We start from the raw sequence: 21,243 nt of genomic DNA on the forward strand, positions 1-21,243 counted from the left end.
AGATTTTGTTTAACTTCGTTTCTTTTTTCGTTTGCTTTGTTTGCTGAAAATTAAATTAAAAAAATATTAGATCGTTTTTATACAGCATGATCTGAACATCATCTAAGTTGACAGCACAGCAGAAGTATTAAAATAGTTTCAAGTCAAATTAGTTCTAAAATATTTGAACAATTGTCAAAAGCTGAACCTGGAAATTTCGAAATTATTTTCTTATATATGATTATTTAACTAAAATAATTCTATAAAAATAAGTTTCATGGCAATTAAGAGGCGACTGCTACGCTCTTTTTATTTTTTTTTAATATAAGAAACAAAAGTAAAACATTGATGTTAAGGAAGACTAATTTTTGTAATATGTTTGTAGTACTTATTTTATTATTTATATAAACGATGTAGCCTTAGAGGTTATATCGCTAGGTTATATCCTTAGTTGATTCTAAAAGCAACATTAAGCTTTTTGCAGACGACACAAAAATATTTAGCCAATCTAACTTAGTTTTACAATAATCTTTAGATAAAATCTACCATTGATTAAAAGAAAGGAGATTAAACCTAAATCCCAGCAATGTCATGTTTTGAATATTCAGAAAAGTACACCTATTCCAACGTTTGATTTTAAAATAAACAATGCAATCTTACATAAAACTGAAGTATTTAAAGACCTTGGAATTTTTATTTCAGATAATTTAAAATGAACCCATCACATTAACTATATTTACCGTACTGCATCAATTTTATCTCTTAAGCACTAAAAAGCTTTATATCTACGGATTTGGTAATTCTTAAAAAACTGTACCTAGTTTACATCCGTCCTAAGATGGAATACAACACACCTTTATGGTCTCCATATTCTATAAAAGACATCAACCAAATAGAATCTATACAAAGAAAATTTACGAGATTAATCTTTAATCGGTGCAACATTTCATATACGTCATACATAGACAGACTAAAAAAGCTTAATATAAAAACTTTAGAGTACAGAAGACTTGAATTTGATCTCATTACTTTTTTTAAACTGATTAACAATGAAACTACTATTGATTCTCAAACTTTCTTTAAACCTTATGAAAATAATTACTCACTCAGAGGTAATAGTAGAAAATATACATGCAAATATCATTTCTACTATGTTGGTTGGCACAAATCTTTTTTCTATCGTTCGGTAAAAATGTAGATCAAACTTCTAAATGAACTAGTATCGTGCAAAAATCTTAAACATTTTCGATTAAACTTAAAAAAATTTGATTTAAATAAAATATTTACCAGTAAAATTTATAAGTGATTAGTTTTGTTCATCTCTTTAGCCATTGATTTGGTGTGTGGTATGTAGTTTATTGGTAGTTTAATCTGTAAGCTACACCTTCCCCTTATAGATTTTAGGTACTTTTTCAACTTTGATATTTTGGAAGGGCTATTGTTAGTGTGCTTTAGGCTTTAGATTTTAAAATTATTGGATACTCAGTTGATTCCTAAGCTAAATTTGTGAACTGTTGCTGCCACATTTTTGAAGTGATTTTTGACTGAATTTGACGTGGTGAAACTTTAAAACATAACGAGTGGCAAATAGTAGCTGAGATCAATGTTCTGCAAGATGAAGACAGGTTCTGAAGAATTTTGACAGGAGTTGCTTGTTACAGGGATTTGTTGCTTTGGAACGTATAATTGGAGATTGGTGACTTTGGAATCGTTGAATATTTGTTTGTTAAAGTTTTAGTTTATTCAGTGTGTGCCTTGTATAAGTTTTATGTTTATTTAATCACTGTAATTTGTTTTCTTTTTCTTTTTATTTTAGTGTCTTTCAGTTTAAGTGGCTTAAGTTTTAATGCCTAGGTCCTTCGTTGGACAATAAACTTAATAAATATTTTAAATTATCTGAAATAAAAATTCCAAGGTCTTTAAATACTTCAGTTTTATGTAAGATTGCATTGTTTATTTTAAAATCAAACGTTGGAATAGGTGTACTTTTCTGAATATTCAAAACATGACATTGCTGGGATTTAGGTTTAATCTCCTTTCTTTTAATCAATGGTAGATTTTATCTAAAGATTATTGTAAAACTAAGTTAGATTGGCTAAATATTTTTGTGTCGTCTGCAAAAAGCTTAATGTTGCTTTTAGAATCAACTAAGGATATAACCTAGCGATATAACCTCTAAGGCTACATCGTTTATATAAATAATAAAATAAGTACTACAAACATATTACAAAAATTAGTCTTCCTTAACATCAATGTTTTACTTTTGTTTCTTATATTAAAAAAAAATAAAAAGAGCGTAGCAGTCGCCTCTTAATTGCCATGAAACTTATTTTTATATGATTATTTTAGTTAAATAATCATATATAAGAAAATAATTTCGAAATTTCCAGGTTCAGCTTTTGACAATTGTTCAAATATTTTAGAACTAATTTGACTTGAAACTATTTTAATACTTCTGCTGTGCTGTCAACTTAGATGATGTTCAGATCATGCTGTATAAAAACGATCTAATATTTTTTTAATTTAATTTTCAGCAAACAAAGCAAACGAAAAAAGAAACGAAGTTAAACAAAATCTTTGAGTAGTATCTTTACTTTAAAAATACAGTATATTTGTTATACTTAATTAGTTTTGAAAACAATGTTTAAGTTGTTTTTATATTTATTTAAAAAATGGTCTGTGGTTTAAACTTAAAAAGTTATTTAAACTTAGTTAGTTAAAACTTAAAAATATTGATAAATTTTAGAGTTTAATTTCTTTTGAAGAGTTGCATTCTTATTTCTATCTACTGATAATAATAATTAATTTTCTTTTTAAAACAGTTCTAGTACAAGTTTGACTAAACTTTGGTTTAACTAAATATATTACTAAACTTTTTTTTTAATTTTATTTCGTTTTAGTCAAATACAAGTTTCACAAAAATAAAATTTTCATTTATTTGACGATAAAGTTTTGAAATAGTAAAAATGTCAAACGTAGTTGAAATGTCACTGGTAGTTACTGTTACAGTTTTCTAACTTTGCTTTAAAGAGCTTGTCTTCGTCTCTGATAATACCTGTAAAAAATTTTTAAATGTTTAGTTTTAAAAACCAACTATAAAAAGATAATTTCTAATTTGCGTACCTTACGCGGGTGCGTACCTTACGCGGGTGCGTACCTCTCAAAGTTCTTACCTTACGACGTCTTTACTTTTTGAAATTTGGACCTGTTAGCAAAAGTATGTTGAATATCTTTAAAATTAGGAAAAAGTTCCTTCAAATAATGTTGAAAAGCGTGTGCCCCGATTCGTAAGCATAACCGAAATAAGTTTAATTGAAATTTGTTTGCAAAAGCCTCAACACACATTTCAATAAGTAGAACAATTACATTAAAAAAAGAATTTAAAGCTGGATTACTCAGATTTTTTTGTGATTATGAGCTTTAATCAGATGAATAATGAATAGAAAGATTCTTACTAGAAAAATATACAAATTTGTTTTTGCACATTAAAATTTTAAAGTTACTTACTTCTTAAATAATTTTAAATACACTTGCGGAAATAGTTTTAAAGTTATTTAAAGTTTACTGAGGAAGGAAGTAATTCCAAAGTACTTGAAACACTTAATGTGCAAAACAACTTAATAGACTTTATAAAAAGAATTTGATTGAATAATCATTCTTTAATATAAAGATCAAAATTTTTTAAATTCAAAATGCTTTCATGCTGTACTTTTTAAAATACTATAAAACCCAAGTTTTTAAATTAAGCTTTTTTACAGACTTTGTAAAAAATAATTCAAATTGTAGTATTTGTTTCCTCATTATAGTAAATGATACTTTTATGAACAAATTTATTCATTCATATTTAATACAGTAAAATCTTAAATAAATGTTGACTATGTCACCAGACAAAAAGAAGAAACATAAAGTAGGTAAGTGTAAAAAATTGATAATTTGTTATCTGCAAAGTTAACTTATCTATTATTAGTTAATAACAACAACATAAATTGCTTCAATTACTATCATATTCAATAGATTAATGTTTAATTTTAACTATTATTGTAATTTAAATGTAAATTATATTAGAATTATTTATTAAACTACAAAAATAATATCACTTGAAGTAATTTATATTTTTACACTCCACCTGTACTTGTAATAAAATTAAAAGCACATTACCTTTTGTACAAGCCTTTTGGCTTTACTTTTTAAGTAGAGCCTTATTTCTTTTGTTTCATATCTGCACTATTATTTTGATATCTTTTGCACTATCATTCTCTTGTAGAGATGTATGTGCTATAGACCTAGCTGTTGCTTTTGAAAATTTATATTAATGTTCTAAAATAGCAGTGTGAGTTATACATGTTTATTAAGGTGCTTATAGAAATGTGGTCATGTATATTCTAGCTAGAAAAGTTTAAATTTTGGAAACATCACTAAAACACCTTTTACACATGTTTAGCTACTTTAAAAACCTTTCACAGAAGCAAGTTTTTATTTTCTGAAAACGAACCCAATTTAAATTGTATGGGACCTATAAAATGGATCTTATATTTTTAGCTAAAAGTAGTTTACAATTATCACAAAAACACACTGAACAAATTTTAATGGGTTTTGAGAAAGTTTCACAAAGGCACTTCTTGATTAAAAAACTTCAAATTTACAAAAAATAATAAAAGTTACACAATTTGAGTAAACATATACATTACTGCAGTATTTGTTGAAATTTAAATAATGTCATTGTTGCAAGTTAATAACTAAAATGCTTAAATTGAAAATATTTTTTACAACAGAATTTTTGAAAGTGTAACGAAAAAATCTATCTAATTCTAGTATGGTTTTACTTATAATAGACAAAATTGTTTATTAAAATTTAAATAAATTGAAATTGTCTTGAAATATGTATAAAATTTAAAATTAAAGATGTCTGAATCAGACATGTTAAAAAGCTCTGCTTTGTTTACTCGAGCGTGAAATTACTAACTTAAAACAAACCAAAGTTTATACGCTTCATTGCTGAATTACCATAGTAACTATTAGCATTTTACCAACTCTGGTCTGAATTATCTTATGCTCAGGTTTTACTTTGTTTTTTTACAATTTTGTCTATAACAGTTTTTAAGCATTACTAAATTTATGCTAAACATGTTTCTTTTACTTCTGTAAAAATATATTGTTTATTTTATAATTCTTCTTTTGTATTACATTGTTAAAAAAATTAAATAGTGGCTGCTGCTGATCAAAGAACAACAAACAAATTTAAGCATTCTCAAGAATTTTTAGAAAATAAATTTGAGATAGATGATTTGATTGAAACTAGAGATCATGAAAATGAAGAATTAATTTGTCTAGCAAAAGTTACTGATAAAGACGTTAGTTTTGTTGGTAATATCAGAGCTGCCAAATTATCAGGAATCCGGGAAAAATATGGAAAAACCTGAAATTTGACAATAAAGGCTAAAAAAACCTAAAATTGGAGAAAAAAAAAATTTAAAACAAAACCCATTGAAAAACATAGAATTTTAAACAATTTTCACATGTAAATTATTGAAATTTTTATTTGACACAAACAATCTATCATATAAATAATTTATTGTTATCATCAAAAACTTTTTTTTTATAAAAAAACACATTTAAAAAATATTTACAGTATCTTTTCTATGTTGTTATACTATTTAAGATAGATTTAAATCTTAAATAGTTTAACTTGCATTAAATTTATGCTAAAGAAAGACTCAAAAACTTGTACATTTAAAAACCTGAAAGAAATTCAGAAAACCTGAAAGAAATTTCTCATAAACCTTTGGCAACTCTGTAATATGTATTATTTAGTGTTAATATTGTAATAGTTGTTACAAGTTTCAAAAGTATGGGTGTACATTTTATATATTTAAATTTTAATAATCTTGAATTTTTGATTAAATTTTTTAATAGGACTTAAGTAAACTGATTTTTTAAAATGAAACAGAACTAGTGCTACATCTCCAAGAAATTAAAATAAATGAAAATTTGTATAAAGAAATTTTTTTATGTTCTGTTTAAAGATTGTCCAACTCAGTTTACTGAGCTTATGTTGACCAGATTCCTATTTGATAATATATATTGGAAATAGTGTTATTTCTTTGAGTTTCCTTAAAAATAAGGAAATAGTGTGTAAATAATCTTTTATTTGATAAGTACTTGAACTTTAAAAATATATCTTAGAGTATTTTTAAATTATTTGTTTTAAATTTAACTGTACTTTTTCAGGTTGATTTTAAGCATTAGTTATTAATTGATAAAGCTATACTGTTTTGCATAAAAAAATTTAAAATTTTAAACATATGTCTGCTAATTTTAATTTTTATACATAAAACAAGTCTTTTTCAACAACACAAATATATTTCAACAATTTTCTTCAGTGTGATTACAATTGTAACAAGGTAAAACAAATTTTAAACTTATATAGCCTTTTTAATTATATGAGAAATTATCAATCAATTAGTAAAAAAAAACCCTAAACTATAACAAAAAATTAAAAAATTTGTTTTACCTTGTTACAATTGTAATCACACTGAAGAAAATTGTTGAAATATATTTGTGTTGTTGAAAAAGACTTGTTTTATGTATAAAAAAATTTAATCAAAATTATAACAAAGCTCAATTTTGGTTGAATTGCACAAGTTGTTTTCAAACTAAAAAATCTGTCTTGGGCCAGAAGTTTTTGCTAGGATGTAATAAAAATACTTATTAAAGTGATCTTTTAAAGCCTAATTATTTGTAGGTTATTATTTTATTATAATTAGTTTATTATTTAAGTTTAAAATTAATCACTATATACAAAATGGACTTCTGCATTACTAAATCATTAATTTATATTAATTTTTTTTAAGAACATTTTTCTTTAAATACTTTAATTCAAAGAAGTTTTTCTAAGAAAAAAAATTATAACTATTAAATTTTATAAGAATAAATATAGTAAATTAAGTTGTTAAAATCTAAAACTAAATGAAAGCTATTTGTTTTGATTTATAATCTATTGAATAAAATAACTGCTTAAGCTTGAAGGAGGTTGCTTAAACATTTTAATAAAATTTAAAAACAATAAGCAAACAATGTTTCTCCATTTTAGTTTACACTGTTTAACCTATTAAACTCTTAATTTTTTAGTTCTATATGTTGAAAATTTGTTTGAAGTTGAACATAGAAATCATAATAAAGTAACTGGTAGCTAATTAACATACTTGAAAAGTTTAGCAAATAAAAGAAAGTTAAGCCTTCCCTATACACTTAACAAGGAATACATAAATTAGTTTTTAAATATCTTATTGATTTAATTTTTAAGGGACCACGCATATTAGTAGAACTTTTGGCAACTTATGGAAAAACAAGGTGGAAAATGATTGATTCTTGTGTAAGTTTTTACTACATAATTTTTTGCAAATTAACTAAAACGTTTTAGTTGTAGAAGTTTGTTTAAGATATTTGTTATATATTTTTAAACTTAAAGAACTCAACTTTATTTTTTCACAAAAAGTGTAAATATTTATTAGCATATAGCTGCTACTAAAATTTTTTTTTTAAATTTCCTGAGTTAAATCACTTATCAAAATTAGATGGTAAACAGTTAATTGCCCTTTTTTTTTAATTAGAAAAAACTGCTAGCTGATTTTTATAATTCTGTATTAAATATTTGAAAAAACTATGAGTTTTTTTAACTTGTAAAATTTACTTTTTCTTTTATAGGATATTTTTCCTGTTGGAACTTGTGAAAAAGAAGGTAAAAATTTTCTTCAACCTCCTCTTGGGTGTACAAAGACCAACTATCAAAGTTACAAAAACAGAATTTTGAGAAAAATAAAAGAAGAAAACTCTGAAGAAAAGGCTGCTTTAGAAGAGTGTTTTTACGAAGTAGTAAAATAAAACTTTTTAGTGAAATTTTCGTTGTACTTAACTAATCACCAATTAAAGTTTGTTTGGTTACTAGTGTTTTAGTTTTAGTCAGAGTTAATGAAAAAGTTTTTCATAACACATAACTTTTCTTTAAATCTAGTACTTATTTGTTTTTTAATAACTCAAAGCTCCATTAAATCTAAGCATTAAACTTATGAAATATTTATTTTGTTGCTTTCAGTAAAAATATTATGAGTTTTTTTATTGATATAATGTAATAAAAATTTTTGTCTATTTTTTTTACACCCTGAACGTTTTTATGTTTAAATGACTTAATATACTTAAACAGTTATTAAGTCTTTTGTAAATTTTTATAAAAACGGTTTTATTTACGTTTTTTTGTAGGAACCAGAAACACCAGAACAAAACTATTTTGAAGTAGGTGAGAAAATAGAGGCAGTTTGCAAAATTAATTTAAAAAAGTCAATTTATATAGTTCATCCTGCTACAATTAGCAATGTTTATGGAGATATGGTTTGTGGTTTTACTATCATATTATTTATGTAAAAAATCTTAATCTGAAAAATAAACATTAAATGTTTTTAAACGACATTTAGTAAAAGTTTATTTCATTAAGAAATATTTTAAAGAGGATTATTGGTTATATGAGATTGTTTTGCCTAAATAATTCTACGAAAATCTATACATATTTTGAGATTAGACTTAGTGTTCTTACTAAAAAGTATTATAGTTTGTATATCACTCTTGTTCTCATTAAAAAAAATTATGTACTCATATATCAAATATATATGATGATAGAATCAATTCTTATAATTATACTGCAGTTAATGCTTGATATATCAGAAAAAGAACTAAATTTCATGCTGACATACTTGTTTCTATAGCCTATAGTATCAATATCTAAATTATTTTTGTAACTTGTTTTAAATCAAACAATTTAAAGTTCTCAACTTAAATGATTTTAAGGAGATTTTTATCTATATTTATTTTAACAGTTTATTACTAACAAAACAATGTTTCACTCCTATGTATATAGGAGATCGTCAGTTGTTGTAAACAAATTTTATTTAAATAGAATCTATTTGAATAAGATTTGTTTACAACAACTGACGATCTCCTATATACATAGGAGTGAAACATTGTTTTGTTAGTAATAAACTGTTAGAATAAAAATAGATATCTAAATTAATTTTAAACTCGATTAGTATTACAAATATGATTACAATTTTAATATAAATGAGTTGAGACTCAATTGTTATAATTCCCATACTACTAGTGTAAGTGAAATTAAAAAAAAAATTAAATGATATGTAGTAAAACTACTTTTAAATGATAATTTTGTCACAAAAAGAACTAGTTGTAATGTGCTTCAAGATATTTTAAAATTTGTTTCATTGTAAGATTATAAAGACTCTTTACTTTTAAATTATGCAAGATGCATTATAGTTTTAGCTAAGTATATTTTATTTTCAAGATATCAGTTTGTATAGACGGATGGAAAGGGACAAAAGACTATGAGTGTTTTTACTATGATAGAGATATTTATCCTCTTGGATACCACAGTAAGTATGGTATTACTCTTCAAGATGAAGGGACTGAAGGTAAATTTAATTCTATTACACTTTACTATTTTACTTAATAATAATGTCGGGTTTTTTTACAACTGTAACCTGGTAATAAATAGAATAGTTAATTCGCACTAGTATTATTATTTATCATTAGTTTAAAAATCATAGCTATCAATGCACATATAAATAGTAGGAGGAAGTGAGATGTTTTTTTTTTAAACTTTTTTTATTAAAAAGGCTGGTAAATTGAATTTTTAAAAATTATTGATTTCTTTTAGTTTTTAAGCTAGGATGATATAACTGCAAGTGTTTTTAGAGTCAAAAACTTATTTAAAGCGATAATTATTAAGTCTACGTGTTAAAAATTAATTTTATGATAAAATATTTTTTGTACTCGGTATAGTTTAAATCATATTTACATGTCTACCGTCTACTCAGTCTACCGAAACTTGTGGTCTGATGATCGAATTGGCATGATCAACCCTTTTGTTAAATTTGAGCTTGTCTCACGGCAAACGAAAGTCCGGACTTGTTCTGCAGACTTTCGCCGATTTTGTTGATCATATTTACATGTGTGAAATATTTAAAAAAGGTGCTTTGTTTTAAAATATCACAAAGACTGTCTTATATACTTTTTAATACTAATTACACTTAAAATGTGAGCATTATACATTTAATTGCCATACATAGTTTTAATTACATACTAAAAGTCTACCCCGGCCGGATCTTAATTTTGTGGATCCAGTATGTCAGCGAATGTGGTAAATGAACAAAAAAATATACTAGATATTATGGTGTTGGTGATGAAAAAAAATAAAATAAAAAGGTTTCAGACATTTTCATAGGGAGTTAAACTAGATATTTTTAAAACAAGACCCGGATATAAAATTTAGGTCTGGATACAACCTGATCTAAATAAAAAAAAACTATAGATATGGATTTGTAACTAGTCTTATCCTAGTTTTATGGATCCGGTAGATAACTAAATACTATTCTATTTTTGTAACAAACTTTGATTAATAATAATTATTATATTTCCAAATAGAATGAAATAGTTTGATTAAAAATGTATTGAATTATATTTTCTTCTATTTATTCATGAAACGTTTACCTAATAAACTAAAAAAAAATTAATTAAAGTTCCGGGTTCATTTGATTACAATTACTAAAAATAGTTCTAAATTTAAATAAACAAATACTTAACTTTGATGTAATTTTTAAAATTTCTAGTTAAGCTCAAAAATGACTGTTTAAGTCTTATGTCGAGTATGTGTATAGCTGTTAAACATCTTAAATATGTAGGTCTTTTGAATGTTATTATTTTTAGAAAAGATGTGTTAAAATAAAATGATTGATTTAAGACAGGTGTAGGCAGACATGGGTAAGTGTCAAATATGCATAAAGAGTCACTTTTGCACGAAGACATTTTTGCAGAGGAGTCACTCTTGCTCGAGTTTTATCTTTATTAATACTTGGCATTACCCCCAGGGTCGAAGTCAGTGTTAGCACTGGCAGGGTGAAGCCGAGGTGATGGCTTCCTAATTGACAATTTAGTTAAATCAACACTAGAAGGTGGAACATTAAGAGTGTCTATAATAAAATAAATAAAAATTTAGATTTAGTATACAACAATTTATACTCAGACTATACCAAGTACAAATGTAAGTTCTTCAATTAATTGCAGTGAAATTAGCACTACAACAATAAAGCAATGTAATAAAACCCTACTCAATATTTATCACAATACACAATTTGAATTACTTGTTAAGTCAAAATTTTTTATAAGAAATACTGACCAAATGTGTCTGATACAAAATTATAAGTATCAGAATTCAGATCAAAATGTACAAACAGGTCTAAGCTGCAGATCAAAAACTGGCAGAATAAAAACAAAACCCAGAGTTGGCCAACTAAACAACTATTGTGTTACTTTAACACTATTGTGAACTGATTAACAACTACCAACAGTGTAGTTTGGTGACAACTTTCTCACTTCTGTTAAATATTATATGTGTTTTTTACACTAATCAAGTGTATTTTTTTAAAGTGAATGTTGTTACAGTTCATTTTGATGTTCATATTCACACTTTTTAGCCTTTTATGAAACTGGCATTACACTTTCTAATGCCAATGCATTACACCCCTGAACCTTGGTCGGTATTTTTTTGAATAGTTTTTTTTTTACTCTTGTGCAATAATGACACTTCGTGCAAAAGTTTCTTCGTGAATACTTGACCTTTCCCCGGCAGGCATTTGGTAGCCACTAGCTAAAACTCAAAAGTAGAAATATTTCCAGGCTGTAATTTTAGTTTTAGTTTTTCTCTTCATCATATAATTCCAAAATGTCAAGCTATATTTTTCATATTCCGTAGATTGTACATACAACTTTTATTTGCCTTTCATTTCAAAACCAAGAAGCGGTCTAGCAGGCTGCGATTTCACCTTTCACGGGCTGCATCCCATTTAAAATAAAGACATGCTTGCGGGCCAAATTTGCTGACCCCTGATTGAATACAACTTTATTTTACAAAAACTGATCAAGGAATCGTCAAATGTTCTTAAAATAAAACCAATACAAACAATAAACATAATATATAATTATTATTTAATTGAACAAAAGCTATAAGTTTGTATAGAATGATATACTTAATTTGAAGTAGCCATTTAAAAATATTTAAAGGTAACGATCCTAAAGTTGATGAATTCATTAAGAAATCGCTAAAAGAAAATAGTAGAAAAACAAGATCAAAAGCTGTGCTTGCATCTTCTCCTGTTACAGTGAAAAAAAGTACATATGTTTTTTTTTTCAAAATTACTTTTATTTAATTTTATAATAAAAAAAATTAAATGCTCTACTAAAACAACTATCAAAAAAGTAATTGTTGTTATTTATATATTTACATAGTTTTATAAAGTTTAGGAACAACGTGTCATTAGTTGTTTTTATTATTAGAAATCGTCTCTATTAAATAGTTAGCTGCTGTTTTAAAACATAAACTGGTTTAAATTACGATTATACAAATGAACTTTTATTTATTAAATATATAAGAGTTTTGACTAAAATAAGATTAAACTACTTAATTTTGTAAAAGTTCAAACGTTTTTTTAGACAACAAAATATCCATGCCTAAACCACCTTCACCTTTGAAAAGCCCAAGAAGTTCAAGACGCGAAAGAAGGAATGCTAGAATAACTATGCCAAATAGTACAGCTTATTCTAATTATTCAAGCTTAATCAAACATTCTGAAAGTAAATCAAATACCTTAGACGTAGAATATAATTTGAGAAAAAGCGCACCTAATAAAAATAGTTTAGTTATCTCGTCCACTACCGAGGGTCAACTAACTCAGTCCACTTGTAATAAAACTAAAACAATTATACTCACTGATGATACATCTTCTGAAACCTCTAATAATTTTTCAAGTTCAACGCAGAATAAAGTTATAAGTAAAGATACAGCCATCCAAGACGTTGAAAGTAAAACTGAAACAGATAAAAAACAAGATATATCAAAGTCAACAAGTATAGAAAAGTTTTCTAAAAATCAAAGTGATAAAAACTTAAGTTTAGTTAAAAATGAAGGTTTTAACAATGAAACCGAGAAAATAAGAATTGAACAAATAAAAAATAGAATAAGTTTAGTGAATCATAAAGCTAATGCAATAGATTTGTTACCTGTCAATCAAGCAGTAACATCAGAGTCATTCGATAATGTGAAACATATACACCAGAAAACTCAACATTTGAAAAACAATAGTCAAATAGAAAGTATTCAAAAGCAATTTTCTGCAAGTGTTCAGAAAATTAAACAACAAGATTGTACACAAAAGAATAAAGTTAGTGAAAGCTATCAAAATAGTTCTGATAAAATTAATGAGGCAACTAATAAAATTAACCAGGCAATAGTTTTTAAAAAAGGAACTGTACAAGATAAAGGCAAGCAAAACGAAAAAGAAGATTTAGTATTGAAATTTACAATTGATAATAGTAAAAATTTTTCTGAACATATTTCTCGTTCAAACGTTTCTAAATCTGTTGAAACAGATGCATATTTTTTGAAAAACAATAAGCTATCAAAAGTTTCTCATACTAACAAAGAAAAATTGATAGGCAGTACAAAAGACGAAACCAAAAAACAAAAAACACCTTTACCTTCATACACTGAGGCAATAAAAGACTTAAAAGAAGCCGGTGAATCTGCAAAATCATGGATAAACAGTTCTATAAACCAAAAGAAAGTTGATCAGCATGAAAATGCAAATATTAGAATTAAAGAAGCAATATTTCAGCGTAAACAAGTTCCTCCTTCAAAAACAGGAAATAGTTCTGATTCGTCGGAAGATAGTGCAGATACTTCGACCACTGGCACTTGTGCTGCTTCTAGTGACTCGACTGACAGTGATTCGAAACTCACCAGAAACCATAAAAACCTGATTCAAGCGTCAACAATGAAAAGGACAGAGTCAAACTCTTATTGGCCAAATAATTCAAGCAACAAAAAAGTAAGTATATTACCTATAAATTAGTTTTTGTATTCAGCTAGAAAACAGTTAAAACGTTCTATGACATACTGTTTAATTAATAAAAATAAAAAAAATTCTAAATTGATTTGCTTTTTAAATTAAACGCTAACGGTTTAATTTACTTATTGTTATTTTTTATTTTTTACGACAAACTTAATTAATACACTGACTTGTACATAATTTGTAAAATAAGTATTCTTTTTACGATGAGTTCTTATGGTAAAAAATTAAGTAATAAAAAATGTTGTTTAAAGACCCTAAATATAAAATTTAGCAAGAAAAATTAAATATTTTTTTTACATTTTCTGCATATTTAACCTTAATTATTTGTTTATATTTTATTGGACTTCAAGCTTCACAGACTTTATAAAGATACTAACAAGTTATTATGGTTAAAAAAAAAAAAGTAAATTAAGTTTAAATAATATAACAATATACTTGGTAGCTTTTTCAATTAGTTTTAATATTTTTTAATACTAAAAGCAAATGATTCAAACAAAATAAAACAGACATCAAATAAAGAAGATATTGGAAGAAAAAAAACTAAAGGTTAATTTAAATAGGGTTTGGATTTATAATTTGTATAAATAAATCACATATTTTCAAAATTGGCTAGTCTTGAGGCCGGTGGTGAAGATAAATAAATCTGGTGATTTGCCCGACGATTTTAAATAAATCACATATAACATCTTTATTATTTTAGTCCAATTCGACTATTTTTATCCTATACATACACAGGGTTGCCAAATAACCTGGAATTTGACAATTTAAGCTATAAAAACCTGGAATTAAAAAAAATTAATGTTAAAAAGTAAAGTTTTGATTTGACACAGAAGGTCTATCGAATAGATAGTTTTTTTTGTCATGACTAAATTTTTTTTATATTAAAAAACATTTTAAGGAGCTTTACTTTATCTTTTCAATGTTGTTATACTACTAAACACAGTTTTTTACCTTTAACTTAATTTTAAACTAAAAATAGACCCCTACATGTGTAATTTTGAAAACCTGGAGAAAATTTGCCAAAAATATTTGGCAACCCTGCATACAGTAAAACTTAGTTTAATAAAATTTTTGATGACGAAATTAAAAAAAAAAGTATTTTGAATTGATAAGGTTATGTTTGATGAGCATTTGTATAATTTAAACTACTAAAAACAAATAGTTGTTTACAAATATTATTCAAATTATTTTATAAATTTTAAAAGATAAAATTTGCACTAATTTTAGCGTGTATTTGTACCAGATAAATTGTCCAGGAAAAAATTGAAGAAAAAGAAACAACCGAAAGAAGTAAGTCTACAGATTCTAACATGTCTTGAGGAAATAAATTGAAATAGTTCTGTTTCTAATATTTGTGTCATGTTACAGCCAATAATTGTTTTTAAATATAGAATGATTTGACAACCATACATTAACTTTTTAACTTTATTTTAAATAATAATTGTTAATTTTTTTTCTATAATAATAATTGTGATTTTTAATATAATAAGTTATTTTTTGATACAAGCATATAAATTTCTACTAAAAGTTTATGGAATAACTTTGAGATAAAAAAAGTATTTTTTGCAGAAAGACATAAAAAAACTTAATAAAAAACTCAAAAAGCTTAAAAAATTATTGGCCAAGAGTAAGAAGGTAAGTTTTACTACATATTTACGTAGCATAAATATTGTAAGAATTTATAATTTTTGAATTATTTGTTTGTGTGCAGTAAAAAAGAATAATATTTATGATTTATTATTAATAAATAATAAGCTAATTAAACAAACACATAACAAAAGTAATATTTTTTGTTTAAACTTAAAAGTTTTTTAAATTTAATAAATTAAGTTATTATTCAATCATTTTTTGCTCTCTATTTAATGTATTGAGTTTACAGGATAAAAAAAAGAAGAAGTCCAAGAAGAAAAGCATTGACAAAGAATCATTTAAAGAGTTAGATGAAAGTAAGTTCTCATAAGTTATCTTGCTTTGTTATGAGTAAAGTGAATCAAGTTACAAAAGAGAAGAAGTAATGCAAAAATAAAACTATCTATTTTTGGCTGTCAGTAGCATTTTTGTAGAATGTAGACTGTTAAAAATTATTAAACATTAATGATAGTTTTTAAGTATTGAATTTATCTTAATATATTTTTAGGTTTTCTTCTAGATCTTTTAAATTAGATGTTAATAACTTTTACATAAATATGACTTATTTAAAAAAAAGTAAGGTTAAATTGAAAAGATAAGTTAAAAAATATTTTTGTATGAACATATAACACTTAAGTAAAAGTTAAAAAATATATATAGATAGTGATAAATTTTTAGAAATGGTTTGGAAAAATAAAACACGAAAATTCGAATCACATAAAATGTAAAAAAAGTCTAAGTTGATTGTTTTAAAATAATTTCGAACTTTAAAATAACAGCCAACCCACTCAAACTGCCTTCAAGCGGATGGCCTTCAAGGTATCAGATGTTTCCTAATTCCACTGTTACTAAAGACAACAAACTTCTCACTAACTTTCCTGTCACTCAACATAACTTTCCTTTGAAGTCACAGCAACCACCAAAAAAAAGTAAGTAGCTGCTTGGCTTAATACAAGTTTACAAATCTATGATAACTTTTAAAGCATTTTCTTTAACTGAAGTATTCTAAAACAAGGAAAACTTTCACAAGAAGCTGTCAGTGAAAATTCCAAAATAAGCCTGCAAAATCCTTCCAGTGAGAAATCTGTTGAAAAATTATCAAGTAAAAATTCAAATGATAGGAAAGTAAATGATTGGCTGAAAAATAATGCATCTGAACCAGGTTTTTATGTTTACTTTTAAAAAATAACAATTAGTTTTATTTAATTTTTATAAATACTATTAAAGCTATAGTTGATAGAGTTTGAAACTCTAAAAGGTTGTTGTAGTTATGTATAGTTTTAACATTTGATAAAATAGTTTCTACATCTACTTATTTATTGGTTTTTTTTTCAGAATTAAAAATATACTCCATAATTTGTACTTAAACATGTAAAAAAGTAAAAGTCATTCTTTTAGAAATCATAGTGGAAGAGTCAAAGGAAAAAGATAGACCATTAAATCCTAAATTGTGGAGCTTAGATCAAACTATGGACTACATTGCTTCAAAGGAAAAATCTCTTTGCAAGTATCTTCCTTATCTTAAGGAACAGGTGAACTATTTTTACTGATATTTTACATGAAGTAATTTTTAATTTACAGTATAATTATTTGCTAAAACTTAAAACTAAATTTTTAAAATGGTTGTAAGACTTAAAGACTTAAACTCATTAACCATTTCAATCAAGCTTTTCTCTAAGTAGAGATGTTGGCCCTTTGTTGGTGATTAAAAAAAACTGGCAACGACTAACAATGGGTAAAATTAAATTGGTAATTTATAAGTGCAGCTGCGGTATCTATTAAAAGGAGGCTATTTTTTCTGGCAATTAGGTGATTATGAATTTTAGTTTGAGAAACCCTGTTGTAGACAGGAATGGGTCAAATATACACGAAAACATTTTTGCATGAGAGAAAAAAAATTAAAAAAAAAAAAAAAAACTGTAAAAAAAACTAAAATTAAAAGATTAACTGAAAAAAAACAAAAGAAAAGTTACCTAGGGTAAGGGTTAGGGGTAACAGTAATAATAAAATAAGTAAAAAATTAAAATAAACTAATAAAGAAAGTAAGGGTTAGGAGTAATATTGTTTAAAAAAGATAAACCTAATAAAAATTATTAATTTAAAAAATAACAAGAAAAAAAAAATTATAAACAAAAAAGAAGGAAAAAAAAATTACCGATCGAGGGTAAGGGTTAGAGGTAATGGTAAAAAACAAAATTTCAACCAGTGCAAAATATTTTTTCTGCAAAAGTGTCTCTTATTGCATATTAGACTCCTACCCGTTGTAGACAGAGTTAGAATTTGTAAAATTTTTCAACAGGTTTATAGACTGAATGCCATGATACTTGTTATATTTAGTAACACTTTAAAAGTCTTACAAGTCTTGAAAGACTAAATCACTGGCACCGTCTAAAATTATCAGAAAAATTAGTTTTGTGGGCTTTTCTAGTCGTTTATTTTAATACTTTGTTTCAAACACTTTTTACATTTGTAAACACTTAATCATTTGATATATATATATTATTAAAATACACAAAATAAACTTTTGTTTGGAACAACTGTTTCTGCGTTCAATACGCATCTTCAGTCAAGTACTTTATTCAATGAAAAGCAAACTTGTAAATACAGCAATAAAATTATACAAAATTATCTAATCCGTAATAATAGAATAGTTAGTTGATTTCAGACAAAATTATTAACAGAGTTTTAAAATAAATCTTTTTCGGTAATGTGGACAGCCTGTTTGTAATTCATTCCTTTTGTTTAGAGATTCTAATTTGTTAACGTTTACAATTTCGATTTTTCAGCATTGCATAATTTCATACATTTTTTAAACTGAATTTGTTTTTCAAACATTTCTTGTTCATATTTCCCAGTGAATTTTAAAATTAACTTGGTTATTTTTTAGTTTCCAAATAAACTGTGATCAAGTTGTCGCATTTCTATGTTTTTCATGTTTGAAGCTGTACTTGTGTTTTGTGTAGCGATTATTGAACGAGGGTCCAGTAGAGACAACATAATACTTAGTCTGGTTTTCAGTTTTGACAGTCGCTTTATATATAATATTTTCCCTTAGGCAACTTCCGTTTACCGGGCATTTTTGTTTTTTTCAGTCACACATTCGCCTCTCTTTGTCCTGCGTGACTAACATATTTCGATTGTGTGCCATTATAAATTGTTTCATGTGTGGCATACAGGAATAGGACATTTTTATTGTCTTCCTGTTGAAAACTTAACAGTATGGATGGGCTTTAGTAGAGTTTTAATCCACAATCTCTAGGAAGCATTTTCCAACCCGCTTTGTCACGCTTTTGCAGAATGGAGTATTGAAATACAAATTATTTCTTCTTTTTTTTTGTTCTTACCCTTCTCGTTTTTGTGGTTATAGGCTAACTCGTGATCGTATCCACTTGCTCTTATAGCTTCCTGGCATTGTTGGGTTGTTTCCTTGAAAATGCTTTAACTGCTAGAAATCTTTTGGAGGCTTTATTCACTGTGACCGGTATGTATATATATACAATACACATAATTCCCTTAATTACAGATGTGTATAAGAACTGTGTTTTATTTTGTTATTCCGAATTCTAACATATTCTGATATGCAAGGCCAAATTAAGTTTTTTTCTAAAATTGTTTAGACTTGATTGTAATAACATATTTGATTATAATTGCATACTTACTTGAATTTTATTTTGTTTAATGAAGCTTATTGATAAGAAATCATTAAAAAAAAAGTTTACTGGGGACCACATCGCACTTTTTTAGTACTATGTTTCTTTTTTTAGTTTTTGTAATAAGTCTAAATCAATTGTTGTATTTTTTATTTGTAATCTCAAGTAAAAATAATTCCAAATATTTTTAAGTACAGGGTTCATACGCTTCAGGCTAAATCAGTTTTTCTTGGAAAAGTTGGTAAAATTCCAGTTTTCGTCTGTTCAATTGCTTGAAAATTTTAAAAATTATGAAAACAAACACGAAGGGACATTATGAACGAGAGGTCACTTTTGCACGGAGGGTCGTATATTCGTGCATATTTGACCCTTCGTTCATAATAGACTCGTACCCGTAGCAGTCACATAACAATTTAAGCTCTATTTTTTTGAAAGGGACCAATTCTAGTTAAATAAATTGAATAAAAAGTTCTATTTTTAATAAGCTACTTAATCACAACTAACCTATTAGTTTACGTCATTTTGGTTATAAGCCCAACTTGGCGCCGACCAACAAAATTCAGGAAAACTGCAGTCAAAATCGAGGACTGTCAGTTTAAAACTGCAAAATTGTGTGTACTAACTCTGTAAATATGTTTATTATACAGCAATTAGTTTCAAATTTTAGCTTATAGATTTTATAGACTACATGTTTTGACAGAGAGTTTGCGGTGACGCGTTGTTGTACATAAATGAGCAGTATGTGAAAGCATTTGAAATGACTTACGGTGCCAAATACAAGCTGCTCAATTTGTCACTTAATCTCCAAAAGTATCACAAGGAAAATGTGGCTAAGCGGAAAGAGTGGAAAGCAAATAGGAAACGGAAGAATGAAATTGAAAAAGTCAACTCTTCCAGTGATGATGGTTCACTGGTTACCGCAAACAAAACAAAAATCGATGATAAGTTGAAAGTATTGTAATGAATTTTTTAAACTGTTTTATATTTTGCATTTTTTGTTTTTGTAAATACCTCTCTTTTTTTATGATTAACTTTGATAGTTTTTTTTTTAATCTATATTTTAATAGTCATATTAAAAGTTTTGGGAAATTGTCTTATTATCTTTTTTTGAGTTATTAATTAATGTTTACATTTAAAATTCACAACATTAAAAACTATTTATGCTAGTTATAAGTTAAGTAATTCGTGGAATTTAAGCAAACTTACCTTGGTTTTACTAAATATAACTTCGTTGTTAGATCTACCAAATCAAGTACAGTTATCTTTCTCTTTTATACACACTTTTTAAGTACGCTTTTCTCGCTGTGCACGCTTTTTCGAGTCAAAAGCATTTTTAAAACATTGCAGTTTTCTATTTTAACTGGTAATTCTCGGTAATGCACTTCCTGTTGAGTACTTTTTGGCTGTGTTAAAATAGCGAGGGTTACTGTACTTGTATTTTTTTAACAAACCTAGAAAAATTTATTAGTTTTTTTGCACACTTTAGTCTTTAAATTGAAAATTTTTATTAAACTTGTCATTTTATAAGTATACTTTATTTATCTCATGAGAAAAAAAAGTAAGCTGAAAGTATATTTTTACAGAAGACTATTGACTTCAAAGTGTTTGATATTTTTTCAATTAACATCCATTTGAATCATGTAATACACTTTCGTACTAGCAAATTATGAGATTTTTATTTTATGTTTAGAACGGTAAATAAAAACTGTTAAATAATTAGCTTGTATTATACTTAATAAAAAGTTAAGTCAATTATGTTTCACTAAAATAATATTTGAACGAAATGTTTGTACTTGTGTTTTTAAAAGTTACAATAACCACGTGGTTTACTGATGCTTTTTATTTGTATGCATTTATTTTTAAATACATTTGTTCAACCTATTTGTTATGGTATAAAATAGTATTCTCATGACAATTCTAAAATTTATCAAAGAATTAATGTTTTACAAACATATTTTCTAATAATTTGTATTTATATATTACACAAAAACTATTGAGGCCACAGTATACAGTATTTA

General features: G+C 25.8%; 1 protein-coding gene across 1 annotated transcript; it reads left to right on the top strand.

Annotated features, from left to right (window-relative positions):
- The first annotated feature begins 3,760 nt into the window (after positions 1-3,760).
- Positions 3,761-20,898, top strand: LOC145828668 (uncharacterized). The gene is made up of 16 exons (XM_082936426.1): positions 3,761-3,890; positions 5,185-5,330; positions 7,283-7,351; positions 7,684-7,848; positions 8,236-8,364; positions 9,326-9,452; positions 12,100-12,207; positions 12,529-13,922; positions 14,453-14,492; positions 15,190-15,236; positions 15,516-15,581; positions 15,826-15,892; positions 16,355-16,504; positions 16,591-16,737; positions 16,974-17,107; positions 19,926-20,898. Exons 1-16 carry the CDS (start codon positions 3,848-3,850, stop codon positions 20,184-20,186), a joined length of 3,093 nt encoding a protein of 1,030 aa, XP_082792552.1. The 5' UTR covers positions 3,761-3,847; the 3' UTR covers positions 20,187-20,898.
- Positions 20,899-21,243: the final 345 nt, after the last annotated feature.

The sequence above is a fragment of the Thalia democratica genome, chromosome 1 (assembly GCF_965202585.1).
Source record: "Thalia democratica chromosome 1, ktThaDemo2.hap1.1, whole genome shotgun sequence".
NCBI classification, from domain to species: Eukaryota; Metazoa; Chordata; class Thaliacea; order Salpida; family Salpidae; genus Thalia; species Thalia democratica.

Coding starts and splice junctions, on each gene's coding strand:
- LOC145828668 (XM_082936426.1), top strand. CDS start 3,848: ATGTTGACTATGTCACCAGACAAAAAGAAGAAACATAAAGTAG. Junction 13,923..14,452: donor ATAATTCAAGCAACAAAAAA/GTAAGTATATTA, acceptor AAAATAAAACAG/ACATCAAATAAAGAAGATAT. Junction 15,893..16,354: donor ATTTAAAGAGTTAGATGAAA/GTAAGTTCTCAT, acceptor TTAAAATAACAG/CCAACCCACTCAAACTGCCT.